This window comes from Dendrobates tinctorius, unplaced genomic scaffold (assembly GCF_039654945.1).
Source record: "Dendrobates tinctorius isolate UK_male_01 unplaced genomic scaffold, ASM3965494v1 ptg000166l, whole genome shotgun sequence".
Classification (NCBI taxonomy): domain Eukaryota; kingdom Metazoa; phylum Chordata; class Amphibia; order Anura; family Dendrobatidae; genus Dendrobates; species Dendrobates tinctorius.
The window spans coordinates 2501-24912 of NW_027361833.1; the positions used below are offsets into that span (position 1 = coordinate 2501).

At 42.6% G+C, this 22412-nt stretch overlaps 1 protein-coding gene across 2 annotated transcripts in view; it reads right to left on the reverse strand.

Annotated features, from left to right (window-relative positions):
* The window catches only part of LOC141053622 (E3 ubiquitin-protein ligase RNF149-like), a 68753-nt gene that overhangs the window by 216 nt on the left and 46125 nt on the right, over positions 1-22412 (reverse strand). For both annotated transcript variants that reach the window (XM_073550638.1, XM_073550639.1), the window contains 2 exons: positions 11712-11962; positions 11213-11281 (listed from right to left, as the gene is read on the reverse strand). In XM_073550638.1, the coding sequence (XP_073406739.1) occupies positions 11213-11281; positions 11712-11962 (320 nt within the window). The remainder of the gene's footprint in view (positions 1-11212; positions 11282-11711; positions 11963-22412) is intronic.

Below are 22412 nucleotides of genomic sequence, written 5' to 3' on the forward strand. Positions count from 1 at the left end.
ACCTACACAACAATCCAATAAGCAGAAATGAGTCACATCCTGCACATATTACACTCCAAATATTTCTAGAGTCCTGGATGACGAAAGCAGCTCTGACATCTGTACATTGACTTGTCCAGACCAATTCTGGTCTAACAGAACTAGTCCATAAAACAAGTTGAAGAACAACACAAGAGTGCCGTAGTATGGGAGGAACGGGACTGAGTCATCGGGCAATCACTCTGCAAACGTTAGGAGATTTGTGGTTTCTAATTTGGTCAGCATAATATTTAGAAAGCAAATAATAATTGATAAAAGTAAGCCAGAGCCAAGATATAAAAATACATTGATGTTCCAGATAAGTACAAGTTCCTGACCCAACATTTATCATAGCGGCTGCATGGTAAAACTGTCATTTCAAGTGGCAAATGTGGTGATGATCTCACAGAATGAAAGAGGAAAAAAACCTCAAATATGTATTAACCATTTTAGGACACGCACTAATAGAAATTAAGAAAAATGTGGGCTATGACAGTTAATAAATGAAAATAACACACAGAAACTCTACAACTACCAGAATATTCTCCCTTCATTATGTATGACTTTATTAAACTTACAGTCCAGCTGTAAATTTAGGCAGCACTTCAATAGATTAGATGCAAAATTCCCCCTTGGCATTTTTCGTGTTATTTCACTGTTTTTGTGAGTCTCCATTAGATCATGTAAAGAACATGCCTACAACTGTGAACATTTGGTTTTCTTTTTATAGTGAAACAAATAGAACAAAATAACTGAAAACTTCAGTGTACATAACTATGCACCCCTCTAAAGTCAGTACTTTGTAGAGCCTCCTTTTGTGGCAATTACTGCTGCAAGTCGCTTTGGATAAATCTCTATGAACTTTCTGCATCTTGCCACTGGGATTTTTGCCCATTTCTTAAGGCAAAACTGCTCCAGCTCCTTCAAGCTAGATGGTTTCCTCTGGTGAATAGCAAACTTCACTGACCACATATTCTCAATTTCCCATTAAACCACTGAAGTATTGCTTTAGCAGTATGCTTTGGGTCATTGTCTTGTTGGAAGGTGAATAAAATCACTGAAAGACTGAAACAGGTTTTACTCAAGAATTAACCTATTTTTCGCATCATCCATCTTCCCCTCGAGTCAAACCATTTTTCCTGTCCCTGCTGCTGAAAAACATCCCCATAGTGTGATGCTGCTACTACCATGTTTCACTGTGAGGATGGCATTCTTGGAGTGATGAACTGTGATGGTTTGGCGCCAGACATCGCGTTTACCTTAGTAGCTAAAAAGTTCAATTTTGGTCTCATCTGACCACAGCACCTTCCTACATACATTTGAGAAGTCTCCCATGTCTTATGGCAAGCTCAAAACAAGCCTTACAATTTTTGTGTTTAAGTAAAGGCTTTTTTCTGCCCACTCTTCCAAAAAGGCCACCTGAATGCATTGTATGTCTTACTGTGGTCATATGGACAGATAATCCAGTCTCTGTTTGGGAACTCTGCATCTCCTTCAAGGTTACCTTTGGTCTCTGTGCTGCTTCACTGATTAAATGCCCTCCTTGCCCGGGATGAGAAACTCGTGGGCGGCCCCCTCTTGTCAGGTTTGTTGTGCTACAATGTTTTTTCAATTTGACGATAATGGATTTGATGGTGTTTCGGGGGATAATCAGAAAATTTATTTTTTTTAGATTCCAACCCTGACTTAGTACTGTTCAATAACTTTGTCCCCAACTGGTTTGGAGACCTCCTTGGTCTTCATGGTGTTGTTTGATTATTGGTGCCTCTTGCTTAACCCCTTCACAACTTTGGGAATTTCAGTTTTTGTTTTTTGCTCCCCTTTTTCCCCAGAGGCATAACTTTTTTATTTTTCTGTCAATATGGCTGTATGAGGGCTTGTTTTTTGTGGAACGAATTGTACTTTTGAACGATACCATTGGTTTTACCATACAGTGTACTGGAAAACAGGAAAAAATTCATAGTGAGATGAAATTAAAAATAAAGTGCAATTTCACTTTTTTTCACATTTTTACCATATTCACCAAATGATAAAACTGACCTGCCACTATGATTCTCCAGGTCATTACCAGTTTGTAGATACCAGACATGTATAGGTTATTTTTTTTTTATTTATGTGGTGAAAAAAAATCCAAACTTTGTAAAAAAAAAAAAAAAAAATTAAATAAAAAAAAAAGTCAATTTTCCATGAACAGTGACGTCTGCATCTTTCGGGATCTGGGGCTGGAGCTGGGTTACGGCTTACTTTTTGTGGCTGACATTTTTACTGATACGATTTTGGGGTAGATACGATTTTCTGATCGGCGGTTACAGCACCCAAAAAAAAAATAATAATTCTGGCGTTTTTTTTCTTTTTCTCCTCATTATACCGTTTACTGATCGTATTAATTGTTTTTATATTATATATTAAGATAGATTGGACGTTTGTTAATGCAATGATACCAATTAAGTGTATTTTTTTACATTTTATTTTGAATGGGGCTAAAGGGGAATGATTTAAATTTTTATATTTTTTAATATCTTTAAAAACATTTCTTTTTCTACTTTATACTTGCTTAGGAGACAAGGAAAAAAAAGACGTAGAAAATACACATCCTATTTTTCTCAATGGGAAACGTATTGAAACATATAACAGTAATCGACCTGTGGAAATAAGCAGCTAATTTATTAAGCAATATTAACAACTCTGTAGTTGAATTATCTCCTCAACTGGTTTTGTTCTTGCTTGATTTAAATAGACACCCCAAAAAATTAAATATCTCACAATCCAGCTATTTGCAGTAACAAAAATACTTTAAGCATCTATGTGGAAATCAATAGATGTTCCTTCCATTTCAGAAATAATGAAAAGAATGTCTACCAATTCTTTTGAACATTCTTGCGCTCTAAGAAATAATTCTTTCAAAAAGCCGGATTACTTACCGGTAATGCTCTTTTAATGAGTCCACAACAGCACCCACTGGAGGTATCGGATCCGCCCCATTTGGAACAGGAAACCCTACAGGAAAGATAAAAGGGGCGGTCCGCCTTTCCTCCTCAGTTTTGCATTTCAGAGTACCAGGAGGACCGCCAAGGATTAGGCAATGTTTTTGCATATCTAAATTTTACTTATCCATCTTTAGCAGATATACTTTATTATCGATATCTTTAGCAGGGAGAGAAGTGAGCGGGTGCTGTCGTGGACTCATTAAAAGAGCATTACCGGTAAGTAATCCGGCTTTTTACCCTTCGCCACGACAGCACCCACTGGAGAGATTCCAGAGACCATCACCTGGGTGGGACCACCGTGCCAAGGACCGTCCTGCCAAAGCTTAGGTCAGAAGTTGATGAAAGGTCAAGTCTATAGTGATTATAGAAGGTGGAAGGGGATGACCAAATTGCCGCCTTACATATGGTTTCAATTGGAACGTCTCCCCTCTCGGCCCAGGAGGTCGCCATTGCTCTAGTGGAATGCGCTCTGATGCCTTCCGGAGGATTTTCATTTTTTGCGGAGTAGGCTAAACGAATGGCATCCCTGATCCATCGGGAAATGGTGCTCTTCGTGACTCCGTACCCTTTTTTATAGCCCTGAAAAGAAACGAACAGAGCCCTACACTGCCTCCAGCTTCTAGACCTCTCAATATACTTTAGGACAGTTCTTCTGACGTCCAAAGTGTGGAATTTCTGCTCCTCTAGAGTGGAGGGATCTTCAAAGAAGGTTGGGAGGAGTATCTCTTGAGATCTATGGTATTTTGTTGATACCTTAGGCAGGTACGAGGGGTCTGGCTTTAATATTAATCTATCTTGGTATACTTGAAAAAAGGGTGGCTCTATGGACAGGGCCTGGATATCACCCACTCTCCTAGCAGATGTCAGCGCTACCAAGAGGGCAGTCTTGAGTGACAAGTATTTGAGGGATATTGTGTCTATCGGCTCAAAGGGTTCCTCTGTCAGGACGTCTAAGACCAGATTTAAGTCCCATGCGGGGATTGTAGGTATGTGGACTGGAGTTGTTCGTTCGCAGGCTGTGATGAATCGTGATATCCACTTATTTCCTGCTATATTATGGCCGTACAGTGCCCCTAACGCGGACACCTGTACTTTCAGTGTTTACTGCCAGGCCCAAGTCCTTCCCTCTCTGTAGAAATTCTAAGATAGGAACTATCGGGACTTCTGCTGTATGGGGTGCTATATGAAACTGTAGGAATTTTTTCCATATTCTTGTATAAATCTGGGTCGTGGACTCCTTCCTGCTCTGTAGGAGCGTAGCAATCAGTGTTTCAGAAAACCCTCTTGATCTTAGTAGCTGCCTTTCAAATTCCACGCCGTCAAGTGTAAGCTGTCCACTTGGGGGTGGATGAAAGGGCCTTGGGAGAGTAGGTTGGGAATCGAAGGGAGGACCCAAGGATCTGTCACTGACATAATTCGTAGCCACGAGAACCACGGCCTCTTGGGCCAGAATGGTGCTATCAGGATTACTCTCGCCCTGTCCTCTCTGATCTTCCGAATCACTTGTGGCAGGAGAATCAACGGAGGGAAGGCATATGCCAGCTTGAACTTCCATGAGGCTTGGAGGGCATCCACTATGTCTGGGTGATCTGATGGAGACAGGGAAGCAAACGTCTTTATCTGTCTGTTCTCCCTCGTGGCAAAGAGGTCCACCTGAGGTTGTCCCCATAAAGTTACTATATCCTTGAAGATTCGGCGGTTGAGGCACCACTCCCCTTGCCGAAGTGTGTGTCGGCTTAAGAAGTCCGCCTCTTGGTTGTTCTCTCCCCTGATATGAAGAGCCGAGAGGGACAACAAACAACTTTCGGCTAAGCTTAAGATTCTTGCCGCAGAAGACATCAGAGTCTCTGATCGAGTACCTCCCTGTCTGTTTATGTAGGCCACTGTAGTGGTGTTGTCCGATAGGATCCTGACATGTTTCTGTTGGAGCTGTGGAAGGAAATGGTGTAGAGCATAGTATACCGCTGTCAGCTCTTTTAAATTAGACGAGTATTCCCCTTCCTCTCTATTCCACCTTCCTTGACAAAAGCTATTCCCCATATGGGCTCCCCAGCCATGGGGGCTAGCATCGGTGGTTAGGATGCAGGATGGTACTATGACCCATGGGACTCCTGAGGATAGATGGTCATCATCTAGCCACCACTTTAGAGAAGTCAAGACCTCCTGAGTTAAGGTTATCTTGCTCTCGAGGTGACCACCATGTCGCCTGTCCTCTTGGAGGATCTGATGCTGAAGTGTGCGGACATGATAATGGGCCCACCAGACTGCTGGGGCACAGGAATTTAGCGACCCCAATAGCGACATTGCCCCTCTCAGAGACATGTGTGGTCTATCTATGGCTGCCTCTACTTTCTCTTTTGTGAGTGCAATCTTTACCTGAGGAAGTAGACATCTCTGGGTTGTGGAGTCTAACTGGAACCCTAAAAACATCTGGAGGGATTGCGGAACGAGTCTGGACTTCTGTATATTGATGATCCAACCTAGATCCTGCAAAGATGAGATTGCGTCAGCCACACGTTTGGTACATTGGGTGACCGAGTTGCCGATTATTAGGAAGTCGTCTAGGTAAGGTACGATTAGAGTGTCTTTTTGGCGAAGATAGGCCATCACCTCTGCCATCACCTTGGTGAAGATTCTTGGCGCTGTAGAGAGGCCGAAAGGCATGGCTGTATACTGAAAATGACGGATCTTGTCTTCGAACACCACTGCGACCCTTAGGTATTTTTGGTATCTATCATGGATAGGAAGATGATAGTAAGCATCTTTTAAGTCAATTCCTGCCATTACACAGTTTGGAAAGAGAAGCTTTATGGTGGATCTGATTGATTCCATCTTAAACTTATAATTTTTTATAAACGTATTAAGCTTCCTTAAATTAATAATCGTTCTAAACGTACTGTCTGGTTTGGAAATTAAAAATAAAGGAGAGTAGAATCCTCTACCTTCCTGTCCCACTGGGACCTCCACTAAAACCCCCTTTGATAGTAGGCTCCGAATTTCTTCTTCGAGGGCCTTTTGTTGAACTAAAGAGTTAAGGCGGGTTATGATTAAGAAATCATAAGGGGTTTGGAGGAATTCTATTTTCATTCCCTCTTTAATTATACCTAAGATCCATGGGCTCGAAGTTATTTTTTGCCATTTTGAAAAAAAAAATTTTAATCTACCCCCTACTGATGGGTCTGATTTTTTAATTTTTATTTTCCCTCCGGAATGTTGAAGCCCTGAACATGCTACCCTTCTGTTTTTCTTCCTTTGCGGCCCATCTATTTGATCTATCCATTTGCCTCCTTCTTCCAAACGGTCGTCTTTTAAAGGTTCTCCTATAGAAAGGGATAGAAGAGTCAGGGAACGCCTTCTTCCTCTCCTTTGCTTTGGCGAGTATGTCGTCTAGGGCTTTCCCGAAGAGAAACTCACCCTCACACGGGGTTGCACAAATCTTAGATTTTGATTGTGCGTCCCCCTTCCAGCTCTTCATCCACAGTGCCCGCCTGGCGTTGTTCACAAGAGCTGCCGATCTTGCTGCCAGCCGCAGAGTGTCCGCCGAAGCATGAGCCATAAAGGCAGCTGCCCCTCTGATTAATGGAATAGCGGCCCGTAGCTTTTCTCTTGACACCTTCTGCTCGATTTGTTGATCTAATTGGTCCAACCACACAAGCATAGATCTGGCGGTGCACGTGCTGGCTACAAAATACCAGTGACAGATTCCCAAGACCTTTTCAATGATGACTCTGCCTTACGGTCTAGCGGGTCTGCCAATAAGCCTGCGTCCTCTACGGGAATAGTAGATTGTTTTGAGGTAGAGGCTACAACGGCATCAACCTTTGGCACCTTGGTCCATTTTAATAGCTCGTCATCGCTAAAAGGATATTTCCTCTTTGAGGCCGATGGGAGAAAACTTCTTTGATCAGGTTTTTCCCATTCTCTTTTTATTAGGGCCTTAACTGCCGGTATCACTGGGAACGCTCTCCTTTTCTTTTCCGCCAACCCCGCAAACATTATTTCTTGCGCGGTCTGGGCACCCCTTGGTTCCTCACACCCCATAGTGCTCCTCACAGATTTGACCAGGTTATCCACACTATCCAGGGGAAAACATGACCGTCCCTCCATGTCTGATGATGATGACGAGGATGTGAGTGAGGAGTCGGAGATTAACCCCTGTTCTTCCTCTGACTCTGAGCTGAGGGTCACCTGTTTTTTGCTTCTAGTCTCTGAGGGTGAGGGAGTACTGGCACGGTTGATAGCCTGTATTTCCTCCCCGATTATGGCTCGGATGTCTTTTGACGACACTGCGGACCCCTGCCTAGTCTCTCTGGTGCACTGCTTGCAGAGCTTTTTGGGGTAGGAGTCAGGGAGAGGTTCAGAGCATAATGCGCATTCCTTATGCTTAGATTTTTCTTTTTTCTTTGTCTGGAAAGTGGAGCCGAAAGGAGGGGGGGGGGGGGGGGGGTAGGAAGAGGTCAGCTTAATAGGTAGAGTATATACTTTGCACACTCACCCAGTGACGCATTATATTACCGGATCGGATGGCTGAGATCCCATCCTAGGTCTTGACTCTCCTGTCTCGCTCCTGCGGCCGGTGTCTGTCCTAGCGTTGCAGTCCCTGGTGGAGTTGCTCCCCGCAGAGTCTCCTGCTGGAGCGTGCGCTTCCATTGGGGACGACATGGCTCACTACCGCACAGCTGCGGCGCTGTTTAAATAGATTGCTCGTCTTTTTTTTTTGCCCCCGGAAGTCGCTCCTCCTCCCCGGGATCACTGCGCATGCGCCGTCGCGCTCTCAGCCACCCTGCCCCGGAAGTTCAATCATTACTTCCAGGGGTCAGGAGCCTCTGCGCCGGCCGGCTACCGCGCCCCAGCTTCTGTATGCGGCCCGCGCTCTCCATGCCACCGCCGGTTTCTCTTCGCGCCACTGGTGCACTTACCGCTCCTAGCAGCGGCGGTCTGCGCATCTTGGTGCCACCGACGCGCTCCTGGGTGAGACCGGGCGGCCCACCCCGGACCCGGCCATCACCCTCCATACACCAGACGAGGGGGGAGCCGTCTAACGGAGTCTCCCCCGACGCTGCCTCCGGACCGCAGCCCCTGCCGTTCGCGTGGAGACCGCACAGGCGGCATGCATGGCCCAGGTATGCTTTCCTGAAGGAACGTGGCTCCGTTTGGAACAGGAAACCAAAACTGAGGAGGAAAGGCGGACCGCCCCTTTTATCTTTCCTGTAGGGTTTCCTGTTCCAAATGGGGCGGATCCGATACCTCCAGTGGGTGCTGTCGTGGCGAAGGGTAAAAAATACTATTCCACATGGCCATCTTGGAACCCATTTCTTTCTTCATGTCGGAATGCCCCCTTTTAGGTAAAGTCTTATTATATGCAAAGAAGTATAATTACATATTTAACTAAGCAAACTGAAAATTGTTTTATTATAGGTATTGTTTCTATAAGGATGATCTTTTCCCCTGTCCATACTCTCCATGTTTATCACAAGTTTTGTGACGCAACAGCGACCTCAGCAGCGATCTCGCTACGTTTGACAGGTAGCAGCGACCAGGCCCCTGCTGTGAGATCGTTTGTCGTGTCGGAAAGACCTGGAAATTTTTTGACTGCTCAGGTCCCGCTGGGTAGCATGCATCGGTATGTTTGACACCTTACCAATGACCTCGTTAGCGACTCAGAAGCGAGACACACAGGCGTGGATTTGCGTTGCCTTTTCCGCGCCCCTCCGCTCCGATTGGTGGTCGCTACTGCATCCTGATTGGCGGCCTTGCCTTAAAAGAAGGCAACATAGTAGCGCTTCCATTCTTTGTTCCTGACCGCATGCTGGTTTGCAGATCGTAGTAGCGTTCTCCAGCTGCGACTGCACATCGATTTATCTATTCTTTAACGGTTCTTCAAACCAGCACGCGGTCAGGAACAAAGAACAGAAGCGCTACTATGTTGCCTTCTTTTAAGGCAAGGCCGCCAATCAGGACGCAGTAGCGACCACCAATCGTAGCTGAGGGGGCGCGGAAAAGGCACCGCAAATCCACGTCTGTTTGACTACAGCGTCACACAGTACATCCCTCATCGAGGTCTGAATCGTCTGCTATGTGACAGGGTCCCAACGACCGCCGACATCGTTACAAAGGTCGCTACGGGTCGCCGTATCATTGCTGCGTCGTTGGGAAGATCTGACTGTTTGGCATCTCACCAGCGACCACATAGCGATGCAGCAACGATCCCTACCAGGTCGTATCGTTGTCGGGATCGCTGTTGCGTCGCTGAGTGTGACAGGAGCTTAACCCTTTTTTCTCTGTTGATTTTTCTTCAAGTTTTAGATCAGTATGCTATGTTTTATTACTTACCTTATTGACTATAACTATAATGCCCTTCCCAAAAATTGTTAAAAAAAAATCCCCCAAATAAAAAGAATATCGTTGAAAGCTATAACAGTAAGTTTCAATATGTCTAAAAGTATATGAGTGTAATGAATTGATTGTGAAAAAAAGTTTACTCTAGACACATTCTCTCCACGGGTTTAATGCCGAAATTAAGGAAGTTAAGCCTATTTAAACCAGTAAAAACTAGCTGGGGGAAAAAAAACGTGTTTTTTCCCTAGTAAAATGTATACAGACATAGATGAACACATCACATATGTTAAATGCATACATCTAAATTTAGGCAGACAAAGCATGGCACATTTTTGCATGTTTTTAACACATAACTCATAGGTCTGCAGAAGTACAAATGTGACCAGAGAGGAGCTAATACTGAACAGGCGGCATATAGAGAGGATGAACATAATGCGTACTGTATGAACCCCGACCACGTCAAAGATTCCAGAGGACTGAATATTCAGTAGGATGATCTGTTCCAACCAGTATTTAATTATACTGTACAAAACAATATTGACGCAGTTATGAATCACAACAGAAAAAGGAGAACAATTCATCATTGAGTAATCAGCATCCATATGGGGAGGGCCCTTTTCAATAACTTTTTGTACATTTGTTAAGAGAGTTGATAAGAGTTCACATCAGTGTATTTCACAGTTGGTATATAGACTGCAATAACCGGGTCTGGATCTTCCAATATGAACCAACAGCCTCATACATGTCATACAAGTTTGGTTTGGGAAACCAGCAGTCAGTCCAGGCATTGTGGACCATACATGGACCATGAAGTATGCTTGTGTGAGCCCAGCCTTAAAGCACCACTTCATTGCAGCACTGGAGTGGTGCTTCTAGTCTAAGTTTCCCGCCTCTAGTATTCTACATTCCAGCCGCCATCTTCTGATATCGGCGCCGTTACGGTCAGTCTTCAGCAGTTTGTGACCTGTCGACTCGCTCCAGTGTTTTCTGGAGAGAGCCAGAGGTCGCTTTTCAGTATAAGTCTATGAGAGCCTCGTTCTGTGTCTCACTGACTTACATTGAGCACTTGTGACTGTTACTTCTGACTTTCAGTCAATCAGAAGTTGAGGTCACAAGATGGCACTGCGAGACAGAAGCAGTGTCGATAAAAGATGGAGACAGCGGTGAGATAGAATGGTACAGGGAGAGTGTGTTAGTAGCACTACTCCAGTGCTATAGTGGTGCGGGAGTGGCTCCTTCTTAGATCACGTCTAAAAAATTATCATTGTGGGCTTTTGTTTTAAAAAGACAAATTCCAGCTCACCCGTCAATGCATCCTGATCTTGGGAGCACGGACCCACTGTGTCAGGGGGTGAAGCATCCAAAGAAAAAAGCATCCAGCTTGACCAACTTAGTGAAATGGCAAGTTCATTCACCAAACTTCATACATAGAGGATAAAATTCTTCGGTACAATGGCAGACAAGTGGTGGTATCGATGCGTTTCTGGAGACTAAGCTCCCTTAATCATGATACCATGAATTATATCCTTCAGGTATGAAGTTTGGTGAATTAACTTGCCATTTCACCAAGTTGGTCGAGCTGGATGCTTTTTTCTTTTCGATGCTTTTGTTTTAAACCATATAATAAATATACCCTCACAATAAAAGCGGTTTTTATTTTTTATTTATATGCCTAAAAACATTAGATCGATGCCTTCCTGATTCCTTTGTGTTCTACCCAGAGTCTGATCACATTGCCATGTTAACAAAAGAACTCAAAAGGCGATTGCAAACTATCCGTAAAGAATTCTATCAAGTGTTAAAACTGCCTGAAAAGATAATATAGTGAAAACATTGGGATGAACTTTTTTGTATACATTTCTTATTACCTTTTCTCCTTTCTTTACTCTATGCAACTGAAGCTGATTGATGGCTTTTTTGGTTTCCTTCCGGTTACCCTTTAAAACAAAGCAAATTAATTGAACTACAGATTAAAAACAAAACAAAACACACAATAACTTTATAAACTGTCACAATTGTAAGTATCTTGTTTTAGGTGTATATATACACTCATGTGGTGGCTCATGCAGCAATACAAGTTAAAAAGCCACACTCATTCAATCGAATAGTAATAAAGATTAAAATTGGTAACTTATAATAAAAAGTTTGGATAAAGCCACAATTTCAGTGGAATCAGACAATGATCTCAGGTGTATGGAGGGGCCACCAGACCATCCCTTGACAGCAGATGTCAATGGAGAGAAATATCGTGCACATAGAAGCCAGGGGAAAGAAGCATCTATTTTGGACTTTAACATGCCCATTGCCTTGTGCCCGCAAGAGGGGAGATCTAGCAGCAGCTTATACCCCTCAAAACTATATAGTCACCTGATTTCCATACTGATTTCCGGTATATAGGAAGCGTTGGATGTAGTAAAATATTAACCAGGCAAGAGATATAATCATCATTGTGATGAAGGCAATCGCTACAAATACCACCGACTGGCCACTGATGAATTCCTGAACATGCCTGGTGCCAACAGTGATGATCATCTTTACTGGTATATTTCGTCTCAAAAGCTCCATGATATCCATGCCTTTTGGGTAGCCAACCATTATAACCACAGTATTTCCAGTTCCTAGAACACAAAAAAGCAAAGTCATCAGTAACATTTTTTAATCCAACAAAACACAGTAATGGACAATAGGCAGGAAATAAAAGGGAAAAAAATTAAGCAAATATGATGAATATACTGTATGTATATTATATATAATGTGTATAAAAATATATATATATATATATATATATATATATATATATATATATATATATATATATACACATACACACACACACACACACACACACACTAATATATATATTCAACATTACAATTCCTCTGATCCTTTCTGTAGTCTCGCTTCATACAGGTATGTTGACTATTCTATAACCATTCTCAGTACTAAATTGGATTGTCATCATGGATCAGATGTCTCGCACTTTGCTTACAGTGAGTACGAATATTGGTATCTGAGCTATTTGATGAGCTGAACAGACTTGTTCTTTCTGCAGCTCAGGACAGACTACAGGAGAGGATTCTCTGATCTGACAAACAATGGGACGTCTGTAGCATTGGCATCTGCATGTAATTCATTGGGGATGGCGAACAGAAACTGCAACCTAAAAGGCAAGAACAATGCATATATACATGAATAATGCAACAATGAGACACATTGTTCTACTCCACTGCCACACAGTATATCAGCAAGCCTTATGGAAAAGCAGCATAAGCCACGGTCACACTGGATCTTGTGACAGTAACCGGATGCAGATTATAAAAAATAATAACTCTACTCAAAAAGCTGCAGTATTTTCTTCTACACACCGAAGATCACAAAAACGGGTAACAAAAATATTGGTTTAAAAGCAGCATTACACTTTAGAGAATAAGTTTGTCCCAAATTTATTTATTTTTTTAAAAAAGGAGATAAATGTGTTATAGGTTTATTTATTTTACTCACTTATAGAGCGCTTTACAGACATTATTGGTACTGTCCCCGATGGGGCTCACAAACTATATTCCCCATCAGTATGTCTTTGGAATGTGGAAGGAAACTGAAGAACCCGGAGGAAACCCACACAAACACGGGGAGAACATACAAACGCCTTGCAGATGTTGTCCTTGGTGGGATTTGATCCCAGGACCCCAGCGCTGCAAGACTGCAGTGCTAACCACTGAGCCACCGTGCTGCCTACTGCAAATGCCACAATAATGAAGGGGACTGGATGCTTCAGTAATTGTTGGGGCCCCCACTATTGTTAATGTCTCTATAACAGAAGAGATCATTTTAAAAAATATTAAAAAGAAAATAATCAAGAATATCCTCCTGAAACAAGATGGGCAGGTGCAAGAAATCCGAGAGCTTGCTGGAGCAGTTCTAGTCCATCTTTGTTGGTAAAACTAGGTCATGAAGTCCCCTGGGGTATAATTTCCTATGATTATGCCCTGGCACGATCACGAGATAAAGACCATTAATAATGTCCCCAGTGTACTTGGGGTTTAGATACACAATAGGATTTTACACTGCTGACCTTCATGGACACAATCAGATCTTAGAGATACAAACAATTTCTCACTAAATGAACGCTGCCCCGATACTGCCAATGACTGACCTTACGGTGCATATCCACAGGACAATAATTGGGAATGAGACTCCCACTTTTTGGCTTGACTAAAGCAGGTACCAATTATGCAGATAGTGAGGAAAACACAAAGTCGAATTGAATTACTTTTTTTTACGCTTGCTTAAAAGTAAAGTTGTTATCGGCAGCACATTATCCAGCAAGGGCTGTTGAGAATATTAATATTCTAGGTGCATAGAACAGATCATGTTAATCTAAAAAAATAAAAATTACTACAAAAAAATTCATAATGGTTATTCTATGAGTATATTAATGCCTAATCAGGCTATAAAGCGACTGCCTATCTGCTTTCATGGAGCCAATCATCGGGTGTTAACAGGCAGTGATCAACTTGTGACACTTGATGAATCACAGCAGAGGCCGGTGTTTGGCTGCAGTGACCACGAGCAAGTAGATGGCATGTCATCTCTGCATGACAACTAGCAAACATGCGCAGGACCACTGGAGGTGAGGACTGAGGCAGGTTGGGATTTACCTGTTAGCACAAGTCATCTAAATAACCAAACTATAAAAATAATCCCTATGCCTTGAACTTGTGTAATGGAGAAACTAGAAATGGGAGTTTAGCCGTCATCTCCTACTCCTAGTTTTATATATATATATATATATATATATATATATATATATATATATATATATATATATATATATATATATATATATATATATATATATATATATATATATATATATAGCGACGGTGTGCATGCTCAGCGTCAAAACAACTCCATAAACTGACACTGGTAGGGAAGGGAGGACCTCCACCAATCTAACACCTTGGAAGGCAGATAAGTGTGAATTGATGGAAACGCCCTCTAAGGCTACTTTCACACTTGCGTTTTTTTGCTGCGCGTTTTTTGAGCAAAAAAACGCATGGAAAAAAACGCATACAAATGCTGCGTTTTTTTCAAGCATTTTTATGCGCATGCAGGAAAAAAACGCAGCGTTTTTATGTGTTTGCGTTTTTTTCCACATTGTCCTCACCAAAAAAATCAAGATAACAATTAGGGTTAGGGGTTAGTAGTACTAACCCTGACCCTAAACCCTGACTCTACTAACCCTAACTCCTAACCCTACTAACCCCAACTCACCCTAACCCTTACCATAACCATTGTCTAACCAATGTAAAACAAAAAAACGCATGGCAAAAAAATGCATACACGCGCATGCCAATGCGCACCCATAGACTTACAATGGGTGTCTTGCTGTAAAAAAAAACGCATTGCGTGCGCATGAGTTTTTTGGGGGCAAGTCGGACGCACAAAAAATGCAACAAGATGCATTTTGTGCGCCAGAGCGCACACTACAAAAAAACACATGCGCACAAAAACGCATACAAACGCATGGGTATGCGCACATAAGCGCATCCCATGCAAAATATAGGGGGGAAAAAAGCATGCGTTTTTTAGCGCTAAATAACAGCGCAAAAAAACGCAAGTGTGAAACCAGCCTTAGACGCCTGTATGAGGTTATATAAAAGTAGAAGAGTTAACAAGAGCTCTATGCATTAACTAATTGGCATCACTCTATATAAGAGGACTTTACACATCCAGCTTTCACTTGGGTTGGGTCTTTGCCCATAATAAACCTCCTGGTAAGTATAATCCTCCTTTGTTTACATGTGTGATCTCAAGCCGGATAATTGAGCCCCTAATAAAGGAACATTAATGGAGAACCACAATTTGTTCTCCCAGGTTGATTAAACACATTAAGGCTTTATCTTTTCTTTCCATTCTTCTTGCTTTTAATGAGATATTGGAAGTCCAATTAAAGCAAACCTTTAATTAAAGAGAATTCATGTTCTTGGTGAGCTTCTTTTACTCTTCTGCACAGATCGTTGGGACTTTGTACACAAAAAGAAAATAAAAAGGAGGCCCACCAGAACACTTGTTTACCCACAAGAGCGCAATTTCTGCCAGACAGAGCAGGCAGCTTGGATCCACTAATGGTCAAAATTAAGCAAACCTTCCTCGTCCCACCTTCTGTCAAGTTTTTAAGGTCCAAAGAGAACTGAAGAACAAAACTGGGAGATCTCCAAAGAATCTTTCATGAGTATCTGACATCTGAAAGCTCAGGGTGCCCAGCTCAAGAATTGTTAATAAACTCCGTATTGCTTCAAGTACCCAGGGAGCGATTCAACACAGCGTTTTCACTGGAAAACTGGCGTAAAATACGGTTTTGTGACTTTTGGCATTTTCATGCACCATAGCTACACTAAAATGGGAGGAGTTAGGGTGTAATGCGGCAATCAAATTCAGGAAAAGTGGTGGTGTTTCTTATGCCAGAAATGCTACCCAGGTCCCTGAGAAGATGCGGAAAATTCATTAAGTGGTGTGAGCAAAGCAAGTCTTAATTAGTGATGAGCGAGTGTGCTCGTTACTCGAGTTTTCCGAGCATGCTCTGGTGTTCTCCGAGTATCTGGATGAGCTCGTAGATTATGTTTGTGTCTCCGCATCTGCATGATTTGTGGCTGCTAGACAGCCTGAATACATGTGGGGATTCCCTAACAAACAGGCAATCCCTGCATGTGTTCAGGTTGACTGAACAGCCGCAAATCATGCAGATGCGGAGACACAAACATAATCTACAAAGCTCATCCAGATACTCGGAGAACACCAGAGCATGCTCGGAAAACTCGAGTAACGAGCACACTCGCTCATCACTAGTCTTAATAACTCAGCGAATAGTCATCTCTCACATCATCCCTCATTCTCAAATGTCTATCTTGGACACATACAAAAAGAACACTACCAGTGGAGTAGGCGATAAAAACCAACATAGGTTTAAAAAATAAATAATTTAGCCATAACATAAAATCTATAAAAATAAATGAAATTTGCCATAGAAGTAAATCAAAAGATAATAGCCAACTCTGGATCAAGTATTATTTTACTTAGATATTGGCATTTTACAATTTTGCTGTGGCAGCAGTTTTTGCAACAGTGAAGGAAAGAAGCTGAAAAAGGACTACTGTCATTTTGTCAGCATTTTTAATCAAGCTGACAACTTGCCATTAGTTTCTTTGAAGCTAATAATTTAAGTGTCAGCCGACATGACTACAGTTGTGGCCAAAAGTTTTGAGACTGACAAAATTTAGTTTTCACAAAGTTCGCTGTTTAAGTGTTGTTCTGAAGTCACCAATATATCATTCAAGCACATATGTTCTGTGGTCTCATGTGGCTTTACATGTACTTATATAGCAGACATGCCTGACTCGCACTCCAGTCTCACATGCTCAGAAGCGAGTCCCTGTGGTCATCACACCCCCAATTTTAAGTGATCGTGACCGCAGGGACTGGGCTAATTCCTGCCTGCTGGCAACCCATTGTTGCCTAATCAGTGTCTGGAGACTACTGCAATTTCTGTGTTTTTGTTTGTCCGACCACAGGTTCTCAGTGGGATTGAGATCTGGGGAGTTTCCTGGCCTCAAAATTTAAATGTTTTGGTGCCATGTCACATTTATGCTATGTGACATGGTGAACTATTGTGCTGGGAAATTCATTGTTCATCACCAAATTGCTCCTAGATTGTTGAGAGAAGTTGCTCCTGGAGAATGTTTAGAAGCCTTTATTCATGGTAGTTTAATAATTAGACAAAATTGTGAGTGGACCACTTCCTAGGATGAAAATCAACCCCACACATGAATGGTTTTAGAATGCTTTACTGGTGGTACGACACAGGAATCATGGTAGTGCTCATCTTTTCATATCCGAACAGTCCGTCTTCCAGATGTTCTAAACAGACTGAAGGGGCCTTCATCAGACAAAATAATGTTCCTCTGCAGTCAAATCTCTGTACTTCCGGCAGAATGTCTGGTCTTGGATGTTTTCCTTTGAAAGAAATGGCTTATTTGCTGCTTTTGTAATCCAAGCCAGCCTTCAAAAGCCTTAAAATCAGTGGAAATGGGGCGTTTGTGTTTAAACCCTTCACAACACGGGTAATTTCCATTTTCCGATTTTTCCTCACTTTATTCCGAGAGCCATAACTTTTAGTCCCATTAGGGGACTTCATGTTGCGATTGTCTCATCGCTTCTGCCACAGCATTTCTGTATATACAGTTGCATCTCACGAAATTAGAATATCATCAGAATCATAGAATCATAGAATCGTAGAGTTGGAAGGGACCTCCTGGGCCATCTGGTCCAACCCCCTGCTCAAAGCAGGATTTGCTAAATCATCCCAGTCAGATGTCTGTCCAGCCTCTGTTTGAAGACTTCCATTGAAGGAGAACTCACCACTTCTCGTGGCAGCCTGTTCCACTCATTGATCACTCTAACTGTCAAAAAGTTTTTTCTAATATCTAATCTGTGTCTCTTCCCATTCAGTTTCATCCCATTGCTTCTAGTCTTTCCTTGTGCAAATGAGAATAAAGTTGATCCTTCTACAATGTGACAGCCCTTTAGATATTTGTAGACAGCTATTAAGTCTCCTCTCAGTCTTCTCTTTTGCAAACTAAACATTCCCAAATCCTGCAACCTTTCCTCATAAGACAGGGTTTGCAGACCGGTCACCATTCTGGTCGCTCTTTTCTGAACTTGCTCCAGTTTGTTGATGTCTTTTTTAAAATGTGGTGCCCAAAACTGGACACAATATTCCAGATGAGGTCTAACCAAAGAGGAGTAGAGGGAAATAATGACTTCACGTGATCTAGACTGTATGCTTCTGTTAATACATCCTAGAATTGCATTTGCCTTTTTTGCTGCTGCATCACACTGTTGACTCATATTCAGTCTGTGATCTATTAGTATACCCAAGTCTTTTTCACATGTGCTGTCACTTAGCCCTATTCCTCCCATTCTATATATGCTTTTTTCATTTTTATTGCCCAGATGTAGTACTTTGCATTTCTCCCTGTTAAAAACCATTCTGTTAGTTGCTGCCCACTTCTCCAGTTTATTTAAATCTTTTTGAATCCTCTCTCTCTCTTCTCTAGTATTAGCTATCCCTCCTAGCTTCATGTCATCAGCAAATTTAATCAGTTTACCCTCAATTCCTTCATCTAAATCGTTGATAAAGATGTTGAACAATACAGGGCCCAGGACAGAGCCCTGTGGTACCCCACTTGAGACATTCTTCCAACTGGATGTACAGCCATTTACGACCACTCTTTGGGTCCGATCACTAAGCCAGTTATGAATCCACCTAACAGTTGCCTTGTCCATTCCATACTTAGTCATTTTTTCAATAAGGATTGTATGAGAGACTTTGTCAAATGCTTTGCTGAAGTCAAGATATACTATATCTACAGCATTTCCTTGATCCACCCAATCAGTGATACCGTCATAGAAGGAAATTAAGTTAGTCTGACATGACTTATTAGTTAGAAACCCATGCTGACTCTGTTTAATCACTTCATTCTTATCCAGGTATTGACATACATGTTGTTTAATAATTTGTTCAAAGATCTTTCCTGGTATAGAAGTCAGACTCACCGGCCTATAGTTGCCTGGGTCCACCTTCTTCCCCTTTTTGAAGATAGGAACAACATTTGCTCTTCTCCAGTCTTCTGGCACTTCTCCTGTTCTCCAAGAATTTTCAAAGATTATGGAGAGGGGTTCAAAAATTTCTTCTGCTATCTCCTTCAGTACTCTGGGGTGTAATTCATCTGGACCTGGAGACTTGAATTCATTTAGGTTAGCTAAGTGTTTCCTCACTATCTTTCTGTTTATAGATATCCTGGATTCTTCTATTCCCTTAATAGGACAGTGAATAACAGTTGATGTTGCATTTCCTTTCTGAGAGAAAACAGATGCAAAATAGGAATTTAAAAGTTCAGCCTTCTCAACATCCTGTCTTACCATTTCATCATTTTCATCCTGTAAAAATCCTATAGCATCTTTGACTTTTCTTTTACTTTTGACATATCCCCAAAATCCTTTATTATTGCTTTTGACATCTCTTGCAAGCCTCAGTTCATTTTCAGCTTTAGCTAATCTGATTTGTGCCCTGCAGGTTCTGCAGACAGCATTATATTCTTCTTTAGATATGCCTCCCTCTTTCCATTTTATAAACATTTTTTTCTTCCTTTTTAGCATGTGCTTAAGTTCTGTGTTCATCCATCCTGGTTTCCTTAAATGCTTCCTATTCTTCCCTCTTTTCGGAATTGTTAACAACTGTGCTTTGAGAATTTCATTTTTCAAGATTTCCCATCCTTCCTGGACATTTTTGTCTTTAAGGATATCCAGCCATTGGATCCCTCCAATTCTCTTTCTGAATCCCTTAAAATCTGCCTTTCTGAAATCTAACCTTGACGTCTGAGTCTTCACAGGTCTTCCACCTCTAGTAATCCAAAATTCTAAAATAGCATGGTCGCTACCTCCTAGGGTCCCAGCCACTTTTACCTCCTCAACCATTTCCTCCCTGTTTATAAGGATTAGATCCAAGGTAGCAGTTCCCCTTGTTTTCTCCCTTACCTTTTGGAAGATAAAGTTGTCAGCAAGAGAGGATAAGAATTTCCTTGACCTGTTAGTTTTGCCTGAGAGAGATTCCCAACAAATGTCTGGATAGTTGAAATCTCCCATGACAACTATGTCATATTTTTTGGAGAACTTGGCCATCTGATGCATAAAGAGTTCATCTATATATTCGGCTTGCACAGGCGGCCTGTAGTAAATGCCTACAATGGTGTCCTTTCCATTGTTCTGTCCTTGTATTCTTACCCAAACAGTTTCCACAGAACTCCCAGTCTCTGAAGCTTCAATCTCTGTGCAGATATACGCATTTCGAACATACAATGCGACACCCCCTCCTCGTTTATCAAGTCTGTTTCTTGCAAATAAGTTGTATCCTTCTAGTCTTGTATTCCAATCATGTGTATTGTCCCACCAAGTTTCAGTGATTCCAATTACATCATATTTCTGTTCCTGTGTTAGTAGTTCCAATTCTCCTTGTTTGTTGCCCATGCTCAAAAAGTTAATTTATTTCAGTTCTTCAATACAAAAAGTGAAACTTGTATTATATAGTCATTACAAACAGAGTGATCCATTTCAAGTATTTATTTATGTTAATGATGATGATTATGGTTGATGGTTTTGGGAGCCATGTTATCTGCTGGTGTAGGTCCACTGTGTTTTATCAAGACCAAAGTCACCTATTGTGAAAGGTGACTCCAATTGTACGTCCTGCATATAGTGTGAGGTAGCGCTGTCATGTAAGTAAGGGGTTCTCGCTTGCAGCGATCGAAAAACACATCCGGCACAGGATTTTCCAACAAATCATAGTCTATGAGGTTTATTCATCCTTCATAAACCTCCAGCAGCAATACACACCGCATTACAGTAGAGCGTCCATTATACAGGCTAATTAGCCCCAGGGTTATCTCACCCACGTCAGGGTTCCCATATGGCTGTTTCTCCAGGCTGCAGAAGTCCACTCACTCCTCAGGGACTCTCAGATACTGGCCGCCATTACACACACAGCCGCTCCACAGGCTGCTGTTAGTGAGATCCTTCTCCTCACGGGACCTTCCAAACTGGACCAATCAGGTCCCAGCATTCACTCCATGTGACCTAACCTGGCCACATTATATGGTCCATAGCCACGCCCACCGGGTCACATGACTATGACCTCACCACAGGTCCTTCACACAGACATATATACTTTACAATAGCATTCATAAACATACATATGTCTCTATCTCAAGGTCACCCACCTTGAGATACCTAATGGCTCTTCAACCACTCACACTCTTGGGACATCCACACAGCACCCCCTCGTGGACACAGTGGTCATTACACCACAATAGGGATATCTGTTATTGTAATTTTGTCTGTGATGATAAGGAGACCGAGTATGATAGGTGACACTAGTGTAAAGGGCATGTCACACTAAGCGATATCGCTAGCAATATCGCTATAACTTGTGACGTTATAGCGATATTGCTAGCGATAGCGCTGTGTCTGATACTTACCTACGACCGGCTCCCCCGCTGATCGCGCGAGAACGTCCTGGACAGTTTCTCGTCGTCAGCTTCCTGCGGCGCTTCCTGCTGTGATGAAGAGCGACGCGTGGAGCCGGGCGGGAGGACGCAGGATCGCCTGGTGTGACAGGTAAGTAGCGACCCCGTCCCCAGCGATGTCGCTAGTGAGATTTGCCTGTGTGGCAGCTCACTAGCGACCACTTAGCGATGTACCAGCGATCCTGACCGCGTCATATCGCTGGTCGGGATCGCTGGTACATCGCTAAATGTGACAGTACCTTAACGCTATGTGCCCTCGATCTTGAATAGCAGTGTTTTGGACGTAGATCACCTGTGTTCTAGGTTACAAGCACATTAGATGGTATTTATAGAAATCTCATGCCCACCGTGCTTCTATTTAACGCAGCGTAAACTCACTCTTAGTGGAAGTTTACGAGCAGCACTAAAGGCCCCGTTACACGCAACGATATTGTGAACCATTTTGTTGCACCGTCACCAGTTTGGTGACATTGCAGCGATGTCGAAACGACATAGTTGCGTGTGACACGTAGCAACAATCATTTGGCTGATCGTTAATCGTTCCCTAATGGTCTGGGCCATAAATCTATTGTTGGTCTCCCGCTGGGCAGCACACATCGCTGCGTGTGACAGTGAGAGACCAACGATCAGCGAGCTCTCAACGCCATACAGCAGACGCTGGGAGTTGGTATCCAGGGTAAACAGCGGGTAACTAAGAGCCGCGCGGCGCTTAGATACCCGCTGTTTACCATGGATACTAGCGTGCTCGCTGGTCCTGATCGCTGGTGAGTCTGCCTATGTGACAGCTCACCAGTGATCAGCTATGTCCCTGCGATCCCATCCACGTCGGATCATTGGTGGGATCGCTGGGACATTGAAGCGTGTACCGGGGCCCTTAGTCAATCATCTGCAGCGGAGATGCTAGCCCCTGCTGAGTAGTCTCACCCAT